Below are 25,272 nucleotides of genomic sequence, written 5' to 3'. Positions count from 1 at the left end.
TACAAGCCAATATGACCTCAATAAAATAAATAAAAAACATTTTTCAAGGAAAATGTGGGAGAAAGCAAAGGTGGCAAGTGTGAATAATTTACACATTGGATGGAATACTGTTTTAATTGGATGAAGTTTACATTGTTAAATCTAGTCAATCGATGTTTCCAATACTGTTCTACTTTCCTGTGTTTTTGAAAACTTTTATTTAAAAAAGTAAAACAGTATTGCCGGAGATCTCGGAGAGGACTGGGGCTGTGGAGACCTCCAGAGGCTGGCTCTGTGGCCCAGGGGGGAAGCTCCAGAGTTCCGCCCGGGCAGCAGACAAAACTCTCTGTCTGCCATTAGTGGAGGGGCCCCTCCCAGCATTCACAATGCCGGGAAGGTCCCGGAGAGAATCCTAAGCAGCGCCGCGGCCTGCCGGCTGCCGCTGCCTGCCCAACGGGGCTCAGGACTGCCGGAGATCTCCTCGGAGAGGACTGGAGCTGGGTGGAGCTCCAGCGGCCGGCTCCGTGGTGAAATCCTCAACAAAATTCTGGCAAACCGAATACAGCAATACATCAAAAAGATTATACACCATGATCAAGTGGGTTTTATACCAGGGACACAGGGATGGTTCAACATCTGCAAATCAATCAACGTGATACACTACATTAACAAAATGAGAAACAAAAACCACATGATCATCTCAATAGATGCAGAGAAAGCATTTGACAAGATCCAACATCCATTTATGATAAAAACCCTCAATAAAATGGGTATAGAAGGAAAGTACCTCAACATAATAAAGACTGTATATGACAAACGCACGGCCAACATCATACTCAATGGACAAAACTGAAAGCCATCCCTCTGAGGACAGGAACAAGACAAGGGTGCCCACATTCACCACTCCTATTCAACATGGTACTGGAGGTGTTGGCCAGAGCAATTCGGCAGGAAAAAGAAATAAAAGGAATCCAAATAGGTAATGAAGAAGTAAAACTCTCGCTGTTTGCAGACGACGTGATCTTATATATAGAAAACCCCAAAGAATACATAGAAAAACTATTAGAAATAATAAACAACTACAGCAAAGTAGCAGGGTATAAAATCAACATACATAAATCAGTAGCATTTCTATACACTAACAATGAACTAACAGAAAAAGAACTCAAGAACTCAATCCCATTCACAATCGCAACAAAAAGAATAAAATACCTTGGGATAAATTTAACCAAGGAAGTGAAGGATTTATACGATGAAAACTACAAGACTTTCTTGAAAGAAATTGACGATGACATAAAGAGATGGAAAGACATTCCATGCACATGGATTGGAAGAATAAACATAGTTAAAATGTCCATACTACCTAAAGCAATCTACAGATTCAATGCTATCCCAATCAGAATCCCAAGGACATTCTTTACAGAAATTGAACAAAGAATCCTAAAATTCATATGGGGCAACAAAAGACCGCGAATTGCTAAAGCAATCCTGAGTAAGAAAAACAAAGCCAGAGGAATCACAATCCCAGATTTCAAAACATACTACAAAGCTACAGTGATCAAAACAGCATGGTACTGGTACAAAAACAGGTCCACAGATCAATGGAACAGAATTGAAAGCCCAGAGGTAAAACCACACATCTATGGACAGCTAATCTTCGACAAAGGAGCAGAGGGCCTACATTGGAGAAAAGAAAGTCTCTTCAACAAATGGTGCTGGGAAAACTGGACAGCCACATGCAAAAGATTGAAAATTGACCATTCTTTTTCACCACACACCAAAATAAACTCAAAATGGATCAAAGACCTAAAGATTAGGCCTGAAACAATAAGTCTTCTGGAAGAGAATATAGGCAGTACACTCTTTGACATCAGTTTCAAAAGAATCTTTTCGGACACTATAACTCCTCAGTTGAGGGAAACAATAGAAAGAATAAACAAATGGGACTTCATCAGACTAAAGAGCTTCTTCAAGGCAAGGGAAAACAGGATTGAAACAAAAAAACAGCCCACTAATTGGGAAAAAATATTTACAAGCCGCTTATCCGACAGAGGGTTAATCTCCATAATATACAAAGAACTCACACAGCTTAACAACAAAAAAACAAACAACCCGATCAAAAGATGGGCAGAGGACATGAACAGACATTTCTCAAAAAAAGATATAAGTATGGACAATAGACACATGAAAAGATGTTCATCATCGCTAATCATCAGGGAAATGCAAATCAAAACTACACTAAGATATCATCTTACACCCGTTAGATTGGCAAAAACATCCAAAACCAAGAGCGACAAATGTTGGAGAGGTTGTGGAGAAAAAGGAACCCTCATACACTGTTGGTGGGAATGCAAACTAGTACAGCGGCTATGGAAAACAGTATGGAGATTTCTCAAAAAGTTAAAAATAGAAATACCCTATGACCCAGCCATCCCATTACTGGGTATCTATCCTAAGAACCTGAAATCAGAAATTCCAAGAGTCCCTTGCACCCCTATGTTCATCGCAGCATTATTTACAATAGCCAAGACGTGGAACCAACCTACATGCCCAGAAACTGATGATTGGATAAAGAAGATATGGTATATATACACAATGGAATACTGTTCAGCCATAAAAAAAGGACAAAATTGGCCCATTCGCAGCAACATGGATGGACCTCGAGGGTATTATGTTAAGCGAAATAAGCCAGACAGAGAAAGAAGAACTCTATATGACTCCACTCATAGGTGGAAGTTAACATATTGACAAGGAGAACTGATCTGTGGTTACCAGGGAAAAGGGGGTGGGGGCTGGGGGGTGGGCACAAAGGGGGAAGTGGTGTAACCACAACATGACTAACAATAATGTACAACTGAAATCTCACAAGGTTGTAATCTATCATAATATTGATTAAAAAAAAAGTAAAACACACTCACATGTATTCCATTTTATTGACTTTCAGGGTACTCTCCCAACAGAAACAATGCCTTGACTGAGAACTCTGGTAAGCTTCAAGAAAGCCCTAGTCCTGGGTGGGAAGGGAATATCTTGATGCTGTGCGTCAAAGAGAACCATGCACACTGGGTCTTGAATGATGATGAAAGCTGGCCAACTCGTGTCAAGGACTGTGACACAGTGCGGGGACAGCAGGAGCCTTGGAGGAATGACAGGAGCTGGCTCAGCCCAGCGCTTATCACCCTAGACTTCCCCTTCTGGGCCATCATCCTCATTTACTTGGCGGGACTCCTGGTGCTCATCACATGCCTGCTCTGCGGTCTCCTGGTAAGCAGGGTAGTGTTGTTTGTCTTCTTTCTGTTGGGTTGTAAGAGCTCTTGCTATATTATAAATATATGTGCTTTGCTAGGGATATGTTTAGCAGATAGTGTCTCTCACTGGCGACTTGATGTTGGTGGCTCCTTTAGAGCTTGAATCAGTAGTGACATTATCATCCGCCCAACTCTGAGGGGCTGACTCCCCTGTCCCAGATGTTTCCATCAACCCAAAGGATCATATTCAATAATGAGAAATTCAGAAACATATTAACCCGCCACAAATCTCTGGTGACTAGATTTTACTCACACTCTCAGACAATAAACACCCGTTCCTCAAGATCGGAAGTGATGCCACATCACCATGCCCTCAGTTTAATTTCTCTTCTTATATCCTACCATTCCTGGAATCCTTGGTCTATGACCTCAGTAATTCTCTTGGAACCATCCAAATATTCTTACTGTTCATCATAGCTGCCTTGTAAAACTTCAACCCCAGAAGATCTGATTATTTCCCATGCCTTAGCTCCTGCTGGTATTATGATTTTATGACAAAACAGGATATTTTGGGGGCTGGCCCCGTGGCAGAGTGGTTAAGTTCATGTGCTACACTTCAGCAGCCCAGGGTTTCACTGCTTCAGATCCCAGGCATGGACATGGCACTGCTCATCAGGCCATGCTGAGGTGGCAACCCACACAGCACAACCAGAGGTGCTCACAACTAGAGTATACACCTATGTACTGGGGGTCTTTGGTGAGAAGGAAAAAAAACCCAGGATATTTTGGCACCACTGTAAATCTAAAATCAGGATCAGACTGCAGACCCTGTGAGCTGCAGCCATTAGGACAAGCACTTGGGTCTGCTGAGAGAGAGAAGAGAACATTTAGCGGGTGTGGGTACCAGGGTTCAAGAAGCCTCCCTGATTCCTGGATAGAATCAAAGAAGACAATGCAGGACAGAGGAGGGATGCTTGGGTGTGACTATGCTTGGGAATGTCCCTAGAGAGGCGGATGTGTCATTGGTAATGCCTTCAACAGTGCTGTTCATTCAGTGATTCATCCTATATCATGGACTGCATTCTACGTCCACCCAGGCAATATTCTCCCCACTGGTGCTTACAGTGTCAGAAGAATTAATTTTCATTTATAATATATAGGTACAGTGCTTGTAATGTGCTACGTGTTCCAAGCATTTTTCAAACATCAACTCCTTTAATTCTCTCCATGTCCTTACAAATTAGGTACACTTATCATTTTTGCCAACAACAGATAAAGAAACTGAGGCCCCGACGAGGTAAGTATCTTGCCCACTACCAATATCTACAAAGTGATTGAGCTGGAATTTCAACATAAGATGCTGGATATTCTCTGCTCTTAACCATGATATTTCCTCTCTAAAACTTCACACCATGAAAACATTGCATCAGTGTATCCATTTCCTTGTTACACCCAGTAGCCCTACTCTTCGATCTCTGTCTGAAAAACATACTATTTACATCAAAACTGTTGCACATACACATCCAAATGACTTCTACCAATATCCCCTGTCCTTGAAAATTAAGAGAACATTTCAAAACATTTCTTGCCCAGGCTGGGAATGCTTCTGGGAAATCCCACTGTTCCTCTAAGAAGCCAAGGGTAGGCTGGGAGCTGGGTCTGAGGGGAAAGGAGACCTCAGGAGTTACCATGGAATTACAGAATGGATGGGAGGCCTCGGCAGGAACTGACTTCAGGATCTGGTGGTGTTTGAAGCTGGGCGCTAATTTTCTGGCTGTGGGAGTAGGGGCTAGTGCCGCATTACAGGAAGAGGGGATGGCTCCTGGTGTTCTTGGGGAAACTAAACACGTGAAATAGGGAATGAAGATTCCTTTCACAATGGATTTGTGACAGGAGGCGTTCTGTACCTGCTCTGTGGTGGGAGTTTCCCCATAACCAAGTCGAGGCAGGCCCCTGAGACCGTCTGTCCTGTCCCTCAGGCAGTGTCTTTGCAGTGCTGCACACAGGAGATGGCCAAAGAGATAGGAGATGGCCAAGGAGATGGCAGATGGCTTCAGTTACTCCATGTCCCTGGACAGAGGGTAGATGCACCAGGCCACCAAGAATGACCAGGGTTGGTCTGAGGTGACTGGGCACAGAGGGGTCTCCTAATCCAGGACCCTGAGATGGTGCCACTGACACTATGTCCCTCCTGGTCCCAGCCAGCCTGAAGATGAGTCCATTTTTTATCCAAATGAGGCCTGCAGGATACATGCTCTCCAGGTAGGTGTGATAGAGAAGCTGTCAGAGTCCATGGTCCCAGCCTTCCTGGGTAGAATCATCTGCAACATCACCACCTTCGTGTGCAACTACTCGGCCTTCAGCACATTCCACCAGGTCCTGGACCAGCTGTTTACTAAGCGAGTGCCCGCCTCATCCTCAGCACTGTGGTGACTCTGCCCATTGCCAGCTGTAAGTTTTGGGGATGTCAGCACATCTCTCTGAGCCTCAGTTTGGTCTTGTGAAAAGTGGGGTGGGAGACAATGAACATCATAGGGTTCTCCCAGGGATGAATGAAACCAGCCATGGCAAGCGGTTCCTGGTGCCTGGCTTTACAGAGAGAGCTGTGGGACAGGCAGTGGTTGTTCATGGTGATTATTTCTCTGTCTCCCATAAAACTTACTCTTCCTCTTTCATCACTGACTTGTGGCCTTTCTGAGTTTGATAAAGCACCTGGAGAGCACACTGTCAAGGAGTTTGAGATTCCATCCAGCTGGTCCTGGTCCTCGCCCTTCACATAGCCAATGAGGGATTTCTGAGGCAGCAAAGGGGCCCCAGGACCCACTCAGATATCTGGGATGGTTCCAGTTGGAGTTCACTCAACAACGTGTATTAAACACCTACTCCACACTAGACTTCTGGAGACACTAAGCGTAACTCAGTGAATGAAGCAGACACCCTGTCTGGGCCTCAATTCTAGTCAGAGAGACAGTCAGTCACTCTTGACATCATTCACAGGTCCCATCCACCATACATCCTGTGTGACGCCTTCATACCCTCTTGGACATCTGGAGGCATCTTCCCCCTTTGTGAGTGGGATGGACCACAGGACCACCTACAAAAGTTAGTGGTCTTTGGGTCCAGAAGGAGGGTTTCCTGTCTCTAGAGGAGAGGGTAGGAGGAGAATATGCAGGCCGTGGCTTTGCCAGGCCTGGAAGAACACTGCATCTCAATTATCTTTCGATTCCCATGGAGGGTTAAGTTCTGGTAGCTTCTTCTCAAAGAGGACAGGAGTATAAGAGAGCTTTGTATGGGTCCCAGGCCCCCTGAGAACCAGAAGGGAGTCTAGGCTGAGTTGTCCCCTAGAGACCCATCGCCACCAGAGTCCCAGCTCCTTTGGCCTCCCTGTCTCCACATCCACCCCTTGTGACCACCACCGTCAGCTCCAGAGCAGGTGGTGCATGAGCAAGCTGCTCACAAATCTGCCTGAGTCTTCGTTCCATTAGCCCACGTGCATGGAGAGCTGAGGTGGACGTTGGGCCTTTGGGAGAAGAGTATCAGTGGGAACAAGAGGTTGCCACAGACTCTGTGTTAAACCTGCTGCAGGAGCAGGCCTGCCACTGCCAGGAAAGCCAGGCAGGGTTCAAGGCTGGGATGGGGCTTTCCCCTGGAAGGCATGGTAAGGCACAAGGGCCCCAGTCCAAATGAGAGTGCCTTGGGAGGGCAGTGTGGAAGCAAAGGCCAGGCCTCTCACCCTGTGGCCCATCTGCCTCCCCCCAGTACTATCTATTTGATGCTGGGAAGCTGGCTGGACCAAGGACAGGATTTCAGTGAGCCCCTGCAGTTTCCCTGTTTGACGGTGAAGCTGGCCACTGTTCATGTCAGCTCTGGTGGCTCAGACCCAGAGGGCCAAGCCTGCCTTCTGCCGGGCCACCTGGAGCATCTCATGGTCACTGAGACTGAGCAGAAAGGTGAGGGGACTGCAGTATGGGGAAACTGCCTGTGCTGGGGTTTATGGGCTGGAGTTCTCTTAAAGGCAGTGTAGTCTTTCCTGTCTTTGGAAAGTTACAGAAACTGTCAGGTGTGTGGGTGAAAATTTCTCTTTACCCTGCTCCAGAGCCACCTCCAAAGCTCCTGCCACTTCCAGAGCCAGAGCCAGAGCCAGCTCCAGCCCCCGGGCTAGAGCCAGCTCCACCTCCAGTCCCATCACCTGTGGTAGAGCTGGAGCCAGCATCCCCTGTGTCGGCCACTGCAAGGCTGGAGGAAGGGCCACCATTAAAGTCAGCCCCAGTGTCAGCTCCTGCACTGGAGACCACTGGACGCTGGGCTCTACTGAGACTTCCAGTTCCATCTGCAGCAGTCAGGAGCCCGCAGGATCCAGCCCCAGAGCCCACCTGCCCCTGGGCCGTGACCACCGAGGACCAGCTGCGAGAGGAGAAACCGAACCTCTTGGACTTCTCTCCCCAGCTGGTGGCAGAGCAGCTGATGAGGATGGCTGCAGTGAGCAGCAGAGCTCATAGGGCAGGTGGCCCCTGCCTTCCCGGTGCCATGAGCCACCCCACACCTGCCATTCCCTGCTCCAGAATCCAATGGTCTGGGTCCATATCCCTGCTCCCTCCCTTACCAACACTGTGACCTGGGAAGCTTTCTTTCCCCCCAAGCCTTCCCTGCCCACTAGAGAACAGGAGACAATAAACACAGACACTCAGTGCAAGTGCTGCACTTTGTGGCTGTGCCGATGAATGAGGTGGAAGAGAGTGGAAGCTGGGCAGAGTCTGGCCCTTTGGTGGAGGATGGGTGCTCAGTGAAGTGCTGCCAGGTCCATGAGGCAATCACCCATCTTCCCAGGTGGCCTTGTCATCTTCAGCACTTATTAGGCACCTGACATGTTTTGACCACAGTGGAGACAATCAAAGCCAATGGTTGGCGGTGCCTCGGGCGAATGTGCATGGGAATGGGGAGTGGGACCCAAGGGTGACTAGAATGAGGGGAAGATGGCCCTAGAGGTGGGTAGGTGTGGGCTGCATCCTGGAGCTTGGAGGACGTGAGACAGGGCTGGGGGAAAATGCCCCCTCCTTTCTCCACAGTACCGTGTCCTGTGTCATCTTGTCCCAGGAGGCTTCTGTGGATACAGACAAAACCCAGGGACTCCCACAAGCCTCAGACCACATCCTCTGCTTCCTGAGTTCCAGCTGTGCTCCCACCCTGACTGGGACTATGTGAGACTGTGGACACTGAGCTGGGGTGTGACAGGACCAGGTGATACTCCAAATCTTCCACAGGAGCTGTTGAAGAAGTTGGTGCCCACCCACTGCCTTGGGCCCATCTGTTCCCAGAGAGACAACAGGGACTGCGAGTACCTGGCATCCTCATCCCAGAGAATATGACACATACCAACACCGTGGCCAACCATGTGATTGCCACCTGCCTCAGGGACACAAGCATGACACCGCAGGAGGGGCCACGGTTGTGGAGGATCCAGGAAGCTGAGGTAAGTTGTGGAATGCCCAGGGAGGACCTCTCTGGAGTTGTGAGGATTGCCTCTTGTTTCTCAGTTCTCAGGATTGAAGTCTCTGGTCTGAGTCCCTGTACTGTCCCTCGACTCTCCCTGACCTTGACTTGAGGTCCCAGTGGGGACAAGCTCACTGTGTTAAACTACAAATCCTTGTGCCTGGCAGTGTTACTCGTTGGGTGTCAGGTGTGCCCTCCCTGGGTTCCCTGGGCATCTGTCTGCCCCAGGACAGAAGTCCATGAGGGGACAGAAGCCAGGGGCAGCAGAGCTCCAGCTCCCCCTCACAGCTCAATCTCTTCCCTTCCCCAGGAGTGCCGAGGCTTAGGAAACTTCTCTTCCCTCCACACCATCCTTTCCGCTCTGCAGAGCCCTGCCATTAACCATCTCAGAGACCTGGAGACAAGTTTCCAGGTGGGTAGGCTGCTCTCCAGCCAAGCATCATGAGCGTGAGGTGGACCAGGCAGCCTGCATTCAGCCGGCATGTCCCCCAAGGTCAGCTGAGACCACCTGGGAGACAGCGAACGCGGGGAACAGGGACTGAGCTGCGTGCTGGGTCTCTGAGTCTCTCAGGGCCCTTAGGCCATCAGTTTTTCCACAAGGATTCATTTTCTTGCAGACCAGATCCTGCCTTGAGCCCAGGTGGAGAGTTTCAAGTGTTTCCTTTGCAGAAACGGAAGTCTCTATCCAGCTGAAACTGACACTGTTCCAAAGAGATCTGTTTGGGACATATGGGAATGGAGGCCCCAGGGCACAAGAGGAGAGGCCCCCTCCTGAGTCCCAAGGGTACCTTAGGGCTCAGAGCACCCCAGTGAAATCCCTCATCCAGGCCCCAGGCAGTTTGGATCTGCTGGGTTTTCAAACAAAAGGGATTTGCCCCTCAAGCACCCCACAGTTTTTCTTTCTTTTTTTCCCCATGCCTCAGTAATAGTTCTTGAAACTTTAAGAAGTGGTGCAGGAGAGAGCAGCACGTGAGCAGGAAGCTGCTCCTGATGGTAAACTGGAGGCTGGAGATCTGGAAGGACAAGAGGGGTGAGGGGATGGGAACCACGTGAGGGGATCCTAGGAGGTGAGGCGCGTGGCAAGGCTCGGCCCAGGCTTGGGTCAGAGAGCCCTGTGAGAGTGGGGCATGCCAGAGCCACTCGGCCAGGCCCCCCAAGACACCCTGCCCTCCCCCTCCCTGTCTGTTCAGCTGGGGTCTGGACACACCCTGGGAGTCCAGAGGTCGGGGCCTTGGTCAGATTTGGAGCCAGGGTTGCGGTGAAGCAAGCAGGGACAGGGCCTCTGACTGGGACGGGGAGCAGCCTCTCCTCAGTGGGTCCTTGAGCAAGTCACTGCCCCTCTGGGGGCCTCAGTCTCCTCCTCTGGGAAGTGGAGGGAAATGATCAGAGGTGCAGGCCTCCCAGCGGGGTGCTACCATCCAAGGGAGGACAGGAATGTGAGGAGATCTGTGCTGGCTCCTTGAGATGTGAGGGGAGAGCAGTGATGATACGCAGATGACTCTGAGTCCTCAGGAGACTCCTGGAAGCAGGTGACATTCTCCTCACACTTTTCAGATGAGCAAAGAGGCTCAGGGAGGGCTGGGCAGGCCCAAGGTCACACAGGAGTGAGTCCTGGAGCCAGGACTCGTCTAGAATCAGAGCACCCTGGAGGAGGAAGCAGCAGAGGCAGCAGGGGACTGGAGCCTGATGGCCAGGGTCTGAGTTCAGGGGCCTTGGGGGACATGTGCAGGGGAGTATGGGCGCACTGACCCTGTCCTCGGCCCCGACAGGAGGTGACCTCCGTGTTAGAGACTGCAGAGAGGGCCCGCCAGGGAGCCCAGGAGAGGCAGCGGCAGCAGGTGAGGGTGACTGTGGGGGAGGGGTGTAGGAGTCAGAGGAGAGGGGGCGCCTCCTCCCAGCTGGAGGCCTCCCTCAGGAGAGGGGCCTTCCTCCTCCAGGGCATCTCCTATAGCCACAGAGCCTGAAGTGCCTGCATTGGCAGTGAGCAGGGGGAGGCCTGGAAGGGCTGGCAGCAGGACAGATTTGGGGTGGGGAGGGACAGGGGCCACACCCCCTGGCGTTGGCCGACAGCCAGCCCTGGGACGTGACTGGTGGGGTTTGGTGCTCCTGGAGGGGAGGGCAGGAGGGGATTGTGGGTGTTGGGGTGTCCCGAGGATCCTAGGCTGCTGTGTATGGGAGTGTGGGGTGGGCAGGAGGCTCAGGTGAGGGGTTTCAGAGGAGGGTTCATGGGGGTACCTGAGAGCGGGAGCTCATCACCATGCCCATCCCGATGGCGGCACAGGGTGTCGTCCCCTCCCTGGTGACATTCTTCAGTTCCCTTGAGCTGCTGGATGCTACGATGGAGGATTATGTGGAGGTGAGTGAGCCCGGAGGTGGGTCCGGGGGTTCAGGCTCCTGAGGGTGGGGAGGAGAGAGTCCTGCCCTGAGCCCTGAGCTGTCTGCATTTGGCAAAGGTCCTCTCAGCAGTGACTCCAGCCTCCTGTGGTAGCCGAGGCATCAGGCCCAACACAGTGATGAGTGATGCAGGCTCTGCGTAAGTCACCGTCCATGTTCCCTGGGCTGTTGAGGCCCTGAGCTGCAGGAGGTTGTGTCTGAGCTGGACTCAGTCCCTCCCTCTAGCCCTGCTGATGTGGAGAGAGAAGTTGAGCCCCTCTGAGTCAGGAAGCACATCACTTTCTGAGATTTTCCTTCCTGCCTGAGGTCTCCGTCTCCCTGTCTGTCATCAGAGAGGGTTGGGTCACGAGGTCTCTGGCGTTAGCTCCTCTGTGCCCCCCATCACAAAGCCCTGTTTCGTGCACACTTCCTGACTCCCTGGGATGTACCTGTCACCCCACTGCAGAGGTCCCCACCTCTCCAACAGTACCCCCCACAGTTCACCTGTTCCTCACACAGTCCCTGCCCCATAGAGGTGGACACACTCTCCTACCTGCAGAGGATCAAAGCACCCAGTCTATGCAGGCTGACAAGTAGCCTGAGGGCTTGCTCTTGTGTAGGGCAGTTCCCTAGGGCAGGCTGCCTGCCCTGGCTGATCTGGATTATTTCTGTGCTCTAGTTGGTTTGGCCAACCCCCGGGCTGTTGGGCAGGGGAAGAACTTCAATGCTGTCTGCCAGCACCTGTCAGCATGCCTGTACTAGGTCACAACAATGGCCACCACCAATGTCTGTCTCTGGAGACGTCTCACCTCTCACAGAGACACACCCAGAGCCTACCAGGTGAGTCTCTTTTCACCAAAGGACTGTGCAGCTTTCTTTTTGGTGATTTTAGGTTTCTCTCTGATATGGCTGAATTTGTGCCTGGGCCCTTTAAGACCCGGTGTTTTCCTGCTTTCATCTGATAGCTTTTCTGGGGGTATTGCCCCATTGCAGTTAATAGGCAGCCAAGCCAAATAGTAGGGCACTCATCTCAGTTGTGCTGAGTCTGAAGCATGCTTATGGCAGTAACAGGCCCCTGCTCAGGTCCCCACTTCTCCAGGGAGGGCTGTGTACCTTAGGGTGGCTCCTGCCCTACTGGCTGTGAAGGTCCGTGGTTTGTGAAGGTGGCTTTTTCTCTCCAGAAGGAATTTCTGCCTCTTCCGCCTCAGTCAGGACTGTCCCTTATTGTGGGGGTTCTTTTCATCCAGTTTCCAGTTTTCTCTCCAGGGTAATTTTTCCAAGAACAGTTGTAACCCAGTTCTGTTTGTGGGAGGAGGTGAGTTCAGAGTCTGCCTATGCTGCCATCTTGATGTGATCCCTACTGCCTCATCTTGATTTACAAGCAAAACCTGGAAAATCTCCCCAAACAAGTGTTTTTTGGTTTCTGTAGGAATAATATAGAAAACATTGGGGCCAGCCCAGTGGGGCTGGCAGTGAAGCTCACATGTTCTCCTTCTGCTGTCCAGGGTTTGCCAGTTTCAATCTCGGGTGCAGACCTACACACTGCTTGTCAAGCCATTCTGTGGCAGGCGTCCCACACATAAAGTAGAGGAAGTTGGGCACAGATGTTAGCTCAGGGCCATTCTTCCTCAGCAAGAAGAGGAAGTTTGGTGGCAGAGGTTAGCTCAGGGCTAATCTTCCTCAAAAAAAAAAAAAAATGAAGAAAATATTAATGTTACCTTTGGTGCTGAAACTCAATTTTGTGGAGTAACATTCAACCTCAATGTGAATTTCGCCATGTTTCTTTGGCTTTTATGGCACTGAGAGCTGAAGCATCAGATCAGAAGGTAGGACTTAGAGGCTGTGGACTACATTTCCCAAAGGGCAGGAGGCAGGGAGACTGGCCTCTTACTTTTCATGTAAAGAGACTCCTTTCCCATTAGGCAGCGGGTGGGAGGAGCATGGCTCCTGATTTTCCTTGGCTGGTAGTTGACCAGTACAGTCTCCACCTCCTGCTGGTTGATCCCGTTTGCCACGCCTCCCAGCTCGCCCTGCCTGCCCACGTGCAGTGCAGTGGCACGTGGCTGCCCCAGCTCCTCTGGCGCCCCAACTCCCTGCTGCCAACGCCTCCACTCTCCCCAGGCTCCCCACTCGCCCCGCCCTTCCAATCGCCCCTCCCCTCCAGCTCGCCCCGCCCTCCCCTGGCTCTGCCTCCTCACTCACTCGCCCACCCGCTTGCCCCCCAGCTCCTGCTCTTCCTGAGCCAATGGGGAGGCCGCAGACTTCCGGGCCAGGCGGGGCAATGCCGCCTCAGCGTGGAGTAGGCGAATGTGGCGGGAAGTTCCTGCCCGTTGCACAGCGATGCGCCTGAGGCAAGCGGTAGAGAGGGCGCGGCCATCCCCTCCAAAGCGGTCCCCCTGAGCCCAGTGCCCCGCGGGGCTGTCCCGGCCAGGCCTCGTCCCTCCTGGGCGGGGGCGGCTGGTCCAACGCGCGCCGCGTCGGGCGCTCCGCCGGCGGAGGACGGTCTGTGCCGCCCTGGCCCGCGAGGCCCCGGCGTCCGGGCGTCTCTTCCGCGGGGAGCCCGGGCGGGAGCGCTTTGACGGGGCTCCGCGGAGACGAGGAGGCCCTCGGAGGACGGCGGGCAAGGCCGCAGCGGGCGGGAGGGCCGCTCCGAGGGGAGACGCGCCCTGAGCCCGGGCATGGGTCCCGGACAGCCTTCCGGGCGGCGGCGCGGCCCAGGCCCGCCGTGTCCGCTGAGGCCTGCGGGGCGCTGTCCTCGAGGGCAGGGGCGCGGGGCTCGCGGGCTGCACAGGGCTCCTCGGTCCCTCCGTCCCCTCCGTCCCCGCTCCCCAGCGATGGAAGACAGTCCAGGCAGCTGTCTCAGGCTCAGAGAGGCTGCCTGCTGTGCACACCGCGTGTGTCTCCACTCCCTGCTCTCAGGGATGCTGGAGAGGGACAACCGGAGGGATGGGGAGGGACAGCAGGCCTCGTCCTGGTCCGGAGGGAGGGGGGAGGCCACCCTTGGCTCCTGGTAGTCCGCCTGGTTCTCTACCTGCCTCCTCTGGACTCACCTGGTTTTGTCTCGCCTGGTGTGGACACCTCCTGTCTCTCCCCATCTCCCTTTTCTGGAACAACATGGACCTACCGGTTTGCTGTGGGAGTGCACTGGGTTTGGGGACTGTGGAAAAGCCTCCTGAGTTCTTGTTCTTCTTCCCTTTCTTACTGGGATTGCCTGTCTGTTGAGTCTGAAATTTGCAAGCATCAAAGAAAATGCAGGACAGCATGTATTTTTAAGAGTTCAAAGCAGGACATAGGCACCTTACTTTTTATGACATGCAGAGCAGGATTCTTTGGGGAAGAATTTGATCTACAATCGTAAAGCAATTTCAGAGGGAAGCAAGAGTGTTTCATAGAATCATTTTGTTCTGCGCCTTTTTATGCTGTCCCAACTGGCGTGTAGTGATTGGCATTAAACTTCTGAGTAGATAAGGTGATGTTCATCTGCTCCCTGTAGAAGGGAAGGTCGCTTAATGGCTTTCTCTGCTGAACGGGCCACAGATGGTGTTCTCTGTGCCTTGGGACAGTGCTGATCAGATTCTGAGTTAACACAGCAACACAACCTCAATAACAGTAAACTGTGTTAAGCGTTGCTGTCATTTTAGCGCTAATATCTATATTAATAATCTACACGAATTTTTATAGTGTAACGACCTCCTGTTGTGTTCAGTGCTGCAAAAGTTGTTAAACCAATGAGATGATGCAGGGATGTGTCAAGCGTAGAACCTAGCAGATAGCAAGTGAGAAAGTGCCCAGGAGATGATCATACAGAAAGCTTGTGCTAAGTTGTCTAGCAAGATGCAGTGTGTATTTTAAAAGTCGCAGTAATGCTTTCAAAATGTTGGAAGTCCCTAAAATTAAATTCTTAAATAGGGCAGCTTTTTTTATGTTTGAGAACTACTGTGAAATAATTACAATTATTATTATTATATGAATGTCCCCGATATCTGAAAAAGAAAAAATAAGATTTTTATGTTGACAACTATATATTTTTCCTTAAAGTCGTCTTTAATAAAGTATAATGTACTTTGAATAGAATTTTGACTTGAAAAATAAAGCTTCCTGGAAATGAAGCAAAGCTTTTAAGTGGACCTTCTGTACAATGAAGAATGAGTCCTGGATTCCTGCCAAAGTGCCGGCGCTTCTGTCTCGATACCTGAGGCAGCAAACCTAACAAGGATAAATGCTGCCTCTGTGTGTGTGTGGAGGAGGCTCTCATGACATTGGTGTTGATGGGTTTTGAGAATGGGTTGGTACCTGTATAGGTCTGGAGAGTAGGTTTCAGACATGCCGGGTGAGGTTATTATTCCGCGTGAGCAGAAGTGGTCTGATTTGTGCCCCAGATGTCGGGGGCCTGCTCAATGTCGGGGACTGTGCTGGAAGCAGAGTCTGTTCTTGCTACTGTAGTGTTTTTTGGAAGCAAGTTGTCATGGTTTTAAACTAATAGACATCATTCTTTTTGACTGCAGTTATCTAGCATCCAGCACACAAGAGGTCAATAAATGTGTAGGGCATGTTTGAAGACAATATGGAATTTTTGGTAAGGATGCAAGATTAATTAGAAAGCTTATAGAATCCTGGCAAAGCATGTGGCTAGGTGGTGTAACATGATGTGTTTGTGCCCTAGGATGTCTCTGGCCCTTTTGCCCACAGTTCCTGGGAGGATGTTCCCACTTGCCATTATAAAGATGCAAAAAGGGCCATGCCCTTGGATTGTTTCCCCTTGGCTCCTGAATGATAGTTAAGGACCTGACATTTGAAGGTTGCTGTTTTGCCCTCATTTTAGGCACTTTTCCAGTGATTCCTGCTCCATCTCTCCCAACGTTGAGTTAAATCTTTGCACTCCAACTCAAGCATGTTCTCCTTACTGTTGTTGTTCTGGATGACGTAAGGACAGCCCTTTGAAAAAGAAAAGCTCTCTAGAGAGCCTAGAGAGGTAGAAGGTGTGTGCTTTCCCTCAATGGGAATTAGATGTTTAATATTCAATAAATACTAATGACAGGAAACTATTCTACTTTTTGTTAATCTTCTTCAGTAAATTTGTTAAGAATATTCTCAGCCACAGCATCTTTGTCATCTTGGAAACATCTATTGTGAATCATATTCTTGATTTCGTCTTCATGTAGGTACGTGGGCTTTGATGATTCTTTGCCAGAACTCCTGTCCTTCCCTGGCTCCCTGGCCCATAGCATGGGAACGAGTACGGCAGGGTCTGAAAATTAAGTTAGACATTGTTCGTGCTGGTAGATATTTAGGGTGAATATTAAACATGTACACACAAGAAAATGTTTATCAAAAAAGCCATATACATAAAGTGGGAGGATGTACTAGGTGGAATCATATAATTAAATGACAAGGTTCTTAGTTTGAGACTTCAGAATGTTCTGTTGTATACTTTTTAAGCAAATAGCAGACTTTGTTGGAAAGACACATTTGTCTTATGGAGCTCAGTATCTGGAACAAGATAGTTGGTCCTGCAAGGAGCTAAATGACAACTGGAAAGTCATTAGGATCCAGGGCAGCACCATCCCACACTTTTGGGGGCTTTCTCATACTTTCCTATGCATTTATGTCATTTTCTCTTTGCAAACTGTCTGTCTAGCTGCCGTTGGCTTGTAGGGCAGATATTCTGCTCCGGACCTAGCTCCTTGTTTCAGAACCAAAAGAGACTCCATTCTCTATCTAACTGTGAACTGTATCTGAAATTTTCCACGAAGTCATAAAGTTAGAAGTCTTGTAGCTAAGGTCACTACAGCTTTGTTTCTGGTTAATTGCTGTTTCTCAAGGAACAGCTGAACAATTGCCACCGTTGGGTGATTCTGTATATGAATGTGTTGTGAACACATTTCACAATACCAAGTGTTAGAAAGTGCCCTTAAACCTTTAGTCTTCATAGGCTACATCTGGGAGACCCAGAAACAGAAACTTTTATGGTTTCAACAGGCAGTGTTGCTTTTTTTGACTTCTTCTGGCAGTGTACTATGTAATGTGGCCACAGAGCTATCAACGTACAGATTATATCTAGTTATAAAATGTCATAAGAAAAAGGAACAAACTGTTGACATAGGCAATGATTTGGATGGAGCTTAAGGCATTGTACTGAGTGAAAAAAGCCAATCTGCAAAGGCTGTGTGATTGATTCGAGGTACACAGCATTCTCAAAATGGCAACATTATAGAAATTGAGAAGAGATCCATTTTTCCACGGTCACAACTGGGGGTGGAGAGGGTGTGGCTCTAAAGGGGTTGCCTGAGGGAATTTCTCTGGGGTAATAGAACAGTTCTGTGTCCTGATTGTTCTCATGGTTACAAGGATTTTTATGCATGAGAAAACATCATAGAACTCTACACACATCTAGGGAATTTCAGTCCAAACTGAAATTCTACTAAGTAGTTGAATGACTAATGCTTTATCCGTGTCTATTTCCTGGTTTAGATCACTGTGTTGTGCTTGTCCTTTGTATGGCTCTACCACATTTTATTGAACCATTCACCCATTGAAGGGCATGTGGGTTGTTTCTAGTTTTTGACTATTACAAATAAAGCTGCTCTGAACACTCATGTACAGCTTTTGCGTGAATCTATGTTTTCATTTTTTTAGTGTAAATGCCCAGGAGTGCAACTGTTGTTTTCTACATGGTTTTGGAAGAGTTGGACATCTGTAGGCAAAAGGAAAAGAAAAAAAGAAAACCGAGGTGTAAACCTCATGTCTTCTGCAAAAATTAATGTTAAATGGATTCATTGGATCATCTTTTTTGTCTTCATTCAAAATCAGTTGGCTTACACTGCAAACAGCATTCCAAAATGAAGATGGGAGGAAACGAGTGAGCATTTAGGTATGAAAATGAATGCAGACTTGGGAAGGTAGGACATGGCTCGAGTCTTGAAGAGAGCATGTGTGCATTTGAGAAGAAGGGGAAAACGTTCCAGAGAATAACATGAGACAAGACAGGTGGTAGAGAAGATAGGTCCGAACTGGCTGTTTCAGGGAGTGACATGTGTGATGAGGAGGAGGGAAGGAAAGGAAGGATAAGTGGTTCATGAGGATAGAAAACTGCTGGCTAGGTTGTAGAATTGCTAATGAGTTTCAGTGGAAGTTCTTGAGCAGGAAAAAGCTATTGGAGAAATGGTCTTGAAGGAACGTTGTCTTAGGATCACGTATGGCAGCGATGGGTTGGTAGAAAGAAGAAGGTATAACCTTGACCCTTATGTTGATTTAGCGCTTTGTGTTACAGCTGTCTTCCCAAAAGCTAAAAGAGTGGTGTCCCTTCAGGATCTGAAGTACCTGGGCTTTCCTAGAGGGATAATGGTAGATTTCAGATCCTTGTCATGACTTTGGTGATGGACACTGAGGACTCCGCTGGACTTTGAAGCTAGGAACACTGCTTTTAGTAAGTTGTACATGTCAGAAGAAGAGCCCTTTGTTGGCTTATTGCTGATGTGGATGATGCTTCTTCTCTAAACTGTCTAAGAGGTAAGCAACTGAAATGAGAAGAACACACAGAGTTCATGAATTGGCCCAACGAGGAAAAGTTAGATCGCTTTTCTTTATTTTGATTTAATCAGCATGTGCTGATACTTGTATGTGAAGAACTATACAGAGAATGGTGAGGAACAGGGTCCTTCCAAATCACTGAGGAGCCGACAGGGACACATGGCTCTAATTGCAGCATTTGGGGTTTTATTCTGAGGGAAGCATTTCCAGTCAGTGAGGACATCGTGTACTTCCTGCCAGTGATCCAGAAGATCTTCAAGGATAGAATAGGAACCTACAATAGTATATGAACACTTCGCTTATAGTCAGCGGGATGTGACAAGTGATAGCCCTCGAGCCCTAACTTCTTAATTTGTGACTAAACGTACTCAGTTCCTCTTTTCTTAGAGCCCACTTCATTTCTTGATTTCTTACTTGGAGAAAATTATGCTTTTTTCTAATTCATCTGTGGGAATCCGATTTGGCTTCTGCTTTTTTTTGTGCATTTACAAGTTGATCTTAGATATATTTTAGGCTTCTGTCCTTTTTTTAAGACCACTACGAAATATAATTTATTTAATGTCAGACAAACTACTACATATCAAAGCATTTCTGCTTCTTTATTTAGAACATGGAAAAGCATAACATCTTGTTTTTCCAAAAAAAAATCAATGATGACTTGCTGAGCAAAGGATTTTACTGCCTAAGAGATTCCCATGACGCGTGTTAATGAAAGACTGGTGGTGTGGAAACCTTTAGTGCAACCACTTCTTTGTCTTCAAAGTGCCTTTTCTGTTTGATTTGACTTCCTTGGGCTAATTCTTCCCTTTCAGTCTAGAAGTATTTTCCACTGAATGTGGAGATTGATCAAGAATACTTCACTTGTGTTTGCTGCCATTCAGTATCATCACAGAATTTGTGGGGTTTTTATGTGCAGAAGAGCAAGCTCTTACAGTGCTATGCAACCTGCTCTGTTCATTTCAAACTATCATCGTTTGGCTACTGTGCCCTAGTGACTGCTTGACCAACGTGTAAGCGGGGCCACGGCATCCTGACCAATGGGCATCAGTGTAAGCAGCCTAGAAAGCATGGGTCAGCACTTACTGTCTTTGTGAAGGGCAGGATTCCCAGTCAGGGATGTCCAAAAGTCTGCCATACTGAACTTTCATGCTAAAGGGATGTCATTATCTGGCTCAGCTCCTGACTGAGATTCCATGAATATATGAATAGATGAATATTTTGTGTGGCTCTTATAGAAGAAGGCACTTGGGGACAATCCAGATACTGTTCTCTCCTTCATCACAGGATGGCTTCAAAGAATCCTTTCCCCTTTCTCCTGGCCAGCTAGGTTTGCAGTGAGCAAAAACCTGTTCAGACTTTGTGCCAACACTTCTGGAATATGTGACACTTCATTTGTTTTCTAGAGCACAGAAGTTTGAAAGTAATTTCCTGTTTGTGCTTTCGACAGTGACATATGTCAGTGGAGTCAGGTAGATCTGAGTTGCAGTATTGACTGCTCTGTGACATTAGGGCAACCTGATTTTACCATCCAGTCGAGGTTCAATCCTACCTGTTTCATGGGAGGGTTGTCAGAATTGACTCTGAGATGTGTACACGAATCACTTGCTATAATGTGTGGCCCACAGTCCGTGTTCAACATATGTTTGTCATCCTCACCACTTGAGCATCCCTTAAGGTGTTTTTCTCTGGAGAGTGATCTGAAACAAAAAACATTTTTCAACTCATTTCCCACTGATCTCAAAAGCCAGGTATTAGATGTCATCACACTGTCTGGTCTGGTCTACCATGCATGCCTCCAGTGACAGGAAACTCAGCAACTCTAGAACAGTGTTTTTCAACCATGGGAGTAATGACATTTGAGATAGGTCGTTCATTGTGGTGGAGGGTTGTTCTCTGAATTGAATGATGTTTAGCACCAAACTTGGCTAGGGGGGCAAAATCATCCACAATTGAGAACCACTGCTCTAGAGACAGCATATCCTCTTTGTTTCTTTTTTTTTAAAAATGAGGTCATCATGGGTTATAACATCGTGTAATTTCAAGTGTGCATGATTGCTTCTCAGTTTCCCTGGAGACTGCATCGTGCTCGCCCGCAACAGTCTAATTTTTATCCATCATCATATATATGTGCCCCTTTACACCTTTTGCTCATCTCCTAACCCCATTCCCTTCTGGTACCCACTAATCTGTTCACTTTACCCATCTGTTTATCTTCCACATATGGATGAAACCTTGGGATATTTGTCTTTCTCTGTCTGTCTTATTTTCACTTAACGTCACACCCTCACACTCCATCCATATTGTTTAAAATGGAACAATTTTGTCTTTTTTAATGGCCAAGTAGTATTCTGTTTTATATATGTACCATATCTTCTTTAGCCATTCCTCAGTTGAAGCACAGTGGGTTGCTTCCACATATTGACTATTATGAAGAATGCTGCAATGAACACAGGGGTGTGTAAATCTCTTTGAGTTGTTGTTTTCCATTTCTTTGAATACGTACCCAGTAGTGGGATAGCTGGATCGTATAGTATTTCAGATTTTAATTTTTCAAGAAATCTCCACCTGTTTTCTATTGTGGCTGCACCAGTTTACATTGCCACTGGCAGTCTTGTAGGGTTCCCTTTTCTCCACATCCTCTCCAACATTTGTTATTTTTTGTCTTCATCATTATAGCCACTCTGACAGGTGTCAGGAGATAGCTCATTGTATTTTTGACTTGCATTTCCCTCATAATTAGCAATGTCGTGCATCTTTTCATGTGCCTGCTGGCCTTCTGTATATCTTCCTTGGAAAAACGTCCTTTCATATCCTCTGCCCATTTTCCAATCTGGTTGTTTCTGTTTTGTCATTGAGTTCTTTTTATATTTTGGAAATTAACGACTTGTCAGATATATGATTTTCAGATATTTTCTCCCAGTTGTTGGGCTGTTCTTTTGTGTTGTTCATGGTTTCCTTTGCCTTGCAGAAGATTTTTAGTTTGATGTAGTCCCACGTGTTTATTTGTTCTTTCGTTTCCCATGCCTGTGCTGGCATGGTATTCAAAAAGATGTTTCCCAGACCAATGTCAAACAGTGTACTGGAAATGTTTTCTTCTAGGAGTTTTATGATTTCAGGTCTTACCTTCAAGTGTTTAATCCATTTTGAGTTAATTTTTGTGTACAGTGTAAGGTAAGGGTCTATTTTCATTCTTTTGCTTGTGGGTGTCCAGTTTTGCCAACACTGTTTTTTGAAAAGACTTTCCTTTCTCCATTGTATGCTCTTGCCTCCTTTGTCAAAGATTAGCTGTCCACAGATGTGTGGTTTCATGCCTGGGCTTTCAGTTCTGTTCCATGGATTTGGGTGTCTGTTTTTGTGCCAGTACCATGCTGTTCTGATTCCTAGAGCTTTGTAGTATATTTTGAAGTCAGGGATTGTGAAGTCTCCAGCTTCGTTCTTTTTTCTCAGGATTGTTTTGTCTATTCTGGGTCTTTTGCTGCTCCATATATACTTAGGATTCTTTGTTCTATTTCTGTGAAGAATGTCACTGGGATTCTGATTGAGATTCCATTGAATCTGTAGATTGCTGTAGGTAATATGAATATTTTAACTTTTTATTGTTCCAATCCATGCGCATGGAATATCTTTCCATTTCTTTATATCTTCTTCAGTCTCTTTGTGTAATATCTTATAGTTCTCAGTGTATAGGTCTTTCACCTCTTTGGTAAGATTTAGTCCTAGGTATTTAATTCTTTTGTTGCAATTGTAAATGAGATTCTATTCTTGACTTGTCTTTCTGCCAGTTTGTTTTTAGTGTATAGAAATGCAACTGATTTTTGTAAGTTGATTTTTTTACCGTGAAACTTTTCTGTAGTTGTGGATTCTTTCTAATAGTTTTCAGATGAATTCCTTAGGGTTTTCTATATGTAGAATCATGTCATCTGCAAACAGTGAGAGTTTCACTTCTTCCTTTCCAATTTGGATACATTTTACTTCTTTTTCTTGGAAAATTGCTGTAGTCAAAACCTCCACACCTATGTTGAATAGGAGTGGCAAAAGTGGGCATCCATATCTATGTAGAATACGAGTGGCAAGAGTGGGCACCCTTATCTTGTTCCTGTTCTTGGAGGGATGGCTTTCAGTTTTTCACCATTAAATATAATGTCTGTGGGTGTTTTGGGACTTCGTACGATTCCAAGAATTTGCTATTTCTATTAGGTTATCCAATTTGGTGGCTGGCATATAGTTTTTCATAGAATTGTCATATAGTCCTTTGTATGTCATGATATCCATTGAAATTTCTCCTCTTTCATTTCTAACTTTATTTAAGCCTTCTCTTTCTCTTAGTGTGTCTGGCTAAGGGTTTGTTCAATTTTGTTTCTCTTCTTCAAGAACTTGCGCTTAGTTTCATTGATCCTTTCTACTGAGTTTTTAGCCTGTTTTTCATTTATTTCTGCACAAATTTTCATTACTTCTCTCTTTCTGCTGACCTTGGGCTTTGTTTATTCTTCTTTTTCAAGTTCTGGTGGGTGTCATCTTGAGATTTTTCTTGTTTTTCTTGAGTTGGGCCTGTATTGCTATGAATTTCCCTGTTAGAACTACTTTTGCTGCTTTCCGTAAGAGTTGGGATGACGTGTTTTCCTGTGCATATTTATCCAGGTTTTAAAAATCCTTTCCTTTGGTTTATTTAGATCCAATTGTTCTTCACTAGCAAGTTGTTTAGTCTCCACATATTTGTGATTTTCCCAGGTTTTTGTCTTGCAGTTGATTTTTAGTTTCATAGCATTGTGGTCAGAAAAGTGGCTTTTTATTATTTGTCTTCTTAAATTTACGGAGGCTTGCCATTTCTCCCAGCATATACTCTATCTTTGAGAACGTTCCATGTGCACTTGAGAAGAATGTGTATTCTGCTGTTTGGGGATGGGATGTTCTAGATATATCTATTAAGTCCATCTGCTCAAGTGGTTCACTTAAATTCACTATTTCCTTGTTGAGTTTCTGTGTGGATGATCTATCTCTTGATGTAAGTGGGGTATTGATGTCCCCTACTATGATTGTGTTGCTGTGAATTTCTCCCTTAAGGTCTGTTCATAGTAGCTTTATGTACATTGGAGCTCTTGCATTAGGTGTGTATGTATTCACGAATAGTATCTCCTCTTGGCAGAAAATCCCTTTTATCATTGTCTCCTGCCCCTCTTTGTCTCTCCTTGTCTTTTTTATCTTGAAGTCTGCTTTGTCTGATATAAATATGGCAACAATTGCTTACTTTATTTGCCGTTGTCTTGGAGTATCGTCTTCCATCCCTTCACACTAAGCATGTGTTTGTCTTTCAGCTGAGATGTGTTTCCTGGAGGCAGCATATTGTTGGGTCTTCTTTTTGAATCCACCCAGCTACTCTGTGTCTTTTGATTGGAGAATTCCATCCATTTACATTTAGAGTTATTATTGATATTTTAGGGCATAATACTTCAATTTTATCTGTTGTTTTCCAGTTGTTCTATGTGTTCACTGTTTCCCTTCCCTTGTATGTCTGACTGCTACTTCACTTGGGAAGTTTTCTGTGGTGACTTTGTCAGTTTTCTTTTTATTTATGAATTGTGGCTCTGCTCTGATTTTTTGTTTAGTGGTTACTGTTACATTTGTATAAAACATCTCGTAGGTGAGATAGTCCATTTTCTGACAGCCTCTTTTCTCCATTAGCCTAAGCCGTTTCCATCCCTTTCCTGCACCCTGTCCTGTTTTTCATACACTTTTGTTTCTTAGTAAGTTCTTTCTTGCATTGAGTGGAAGTGTACTTTCTTATTTCTCCTACCCATCCTGTGTTTTGGAGACACATAGTACAGGCTGAATCCCAGTTCCACGGAATATCCTTAGAAATATGCAAAGATGGTCATCAAGTCTTCTCAGTCTTTTTGAGTTGAAACACCTCCAGTTTGTCAGCCATCCCTTACAAAACATGACTTCATGTCAGGTCACCACATTGGTGGTTTCTTTGTTTTTAATTCATTTTTAAGCTGTAGAATTTGGAAGGAAATGCACTACTCTAGGCATGGCTTGATTAGCAAAAGACTCATGTCTCATATTAGAGCAATTTTCTTCTATTAGTTTAGGTAAGAGTATTCCCTTTCTTATTATGCATACTGTATATGATTACAACTCTATCCTTTTGATGGGCACATCATACAGTGATGACCACATCATACACTGAGTTAAAGAAAAAAGAAAAGCACTAGATCTAACTATACATTCATCCAGTTTTTATGCATTAGTTTTGGGGCTAAGCCTGGGAATTTATGTTTATGCTGTTATATTTCTTTTGATTGGGTTTAAGTACAATCCTGATTTTGGTTGACTCTAAGGTTTCTAGCTTAAAAGAACAAGTAGGTGATTATGCCATCAGCTGAGATTGAAAATACAGGAGAAAGGAGTTTGTGTACATGCATGCATGTGTGCGTGCATGAAAGGAGGACTGAGGATGGAAGCCTGAGGAATCCCAATATTAAGAGGCAGCTGGGAGAAGGAGTGATGTCAGCATCATGGTGGAGTGAGCTTGCCCAGGGCTCTCTCCCCTCCAACATACAACAAAAAAGAGCAACCACAGTCCAATGGAAAACATCCTGATGGCACAGGAATCCTCAGAGACCGAGGGCAGTCAAATGAGGGAGGTCAGTGG

At 46.7% G+C, this 25,272-nt stretch overlaps 3 protein-coding genes and 1 long non-coding RNA gene across 7 annotated transcripts in view; 3 read left to right on the top strand and 1 right to left on the bottom strand.

Moving 5' to 3' along the window:
- The window catches only part of LOC138918306 (mucin-16-like), a 33,900-nt gene extending 29,241 nt beyond the window's left edge, over positions 1 to 4,659 (top strand). Inside the window, exons 7-9 of one of the 4 annotated variants that reach the window (XM_070239310.1) lie at positions 2,924 to 2,965; positions 3,164 to 3,243; positions 4,472 to 4,659. In XM_070239310.1, the coding sequence (XP_070095411.1) occupies positions 2,924 to 2,965; positions 3,164 to 3,243; positions 4,472 to 4,528 (179 nt within the window). In that variant the 3' untranslated portion in view covers positions 4,529 to 4,659. Of the gene's footprint in view, positions 1 to 2,923; positions 3,516 to 4,471 lie in introns of those variants that run through there. The other 3 variants (XM_070239308.1, XM_070239309.1, XM_070239307.1) reach the window with 3 other exon arrangements.
- LOC138918308 (uncharacterized) lies at positions 2,896 to 3,622 on the bottom strand. The gene is made up of 2 exons (XR_011427487.1): positions 3,541 to 3,622; positions 2,896 to 3,273 (listed from the first exon to the last, which is right to left on the bottom strand). It is a non-coding gene; the product is annotated as an uncharacterized lncRNA (long non-coding RNA).
- Positions 4,660 to 5,255: 596 nt separating the features above from the next.
- Positions 5,256 to 7,841, top strand: LOC138918604 (ral guanine nucleotide dissociation stimulator-like). Its single transcript, XM_070240549.1, has 5 exons — positions 5,256 to 5,308; positions 5,429 to 5,630; positions 6,187 to 6,329; positions 6,987 to 7,177; positions 7,324 to 7,841. The coding sequence occupies exons 1-5, from the start codon at positions 5,256 to 5,258 to the stop codon at positions 7,839 to 7,841; spliced, it is 1,107 nt and encodes a 368-aa protein (XP_070096650.1).
- LOC138918305 (ral guanine nucleotide dissociation stimulator-like) overlaps positions 6,987 to 25,272 on the top strand; it is a 33,699-nt gene continuing 15,413 nt past the window's right edge. The window contains exons 1-5 of the mRNA XM_070239306.1: positions 6,987 to 8,697; positions 9,028 to 9,129; positions 10,487 to 10,555; positions 10,999 to 11,073; positions 11,770 to 11,930. Coding sequence (XP_070095407.1) covers positions 8,590 to 8,697; positions 9,028 to 9,129; positions 10,487 to 10,555; positions 10,999 to 11,073; positions 11,770 to 11,930 — 515 coding nt within the window. The 5' untranslated portion in view covers positions 6,987 to 8,589. The remainder of the gene's footprint in view (positions 8,698 to 9,027; positions 9,130 to 10,486; positions 10,556 to 10,998; positions 11,074 to 11,769; positions 11,931 to 25,272) is intronic.

This window comes from Equus caballus, chromosome 17 (genome assembly GCF_041296265.1).
Source record: "Equus caballus isolate H_3958 breed thoroughbred chromosome 17, TB-T2T, whole genome shotgun sequence".
NCBI classification, from domain to species: domain Eukaryota; kingdom Metazoa; phylum Chordata; class Mammalia; order Perissodactyla; family Equidae; genus Equus; species Equus caballus.
The sequence above is the reverse complement of the archived record's forward strand: the minus strand, read 5'-3'. Positions and strand labels throughout refer to the sequence as shown.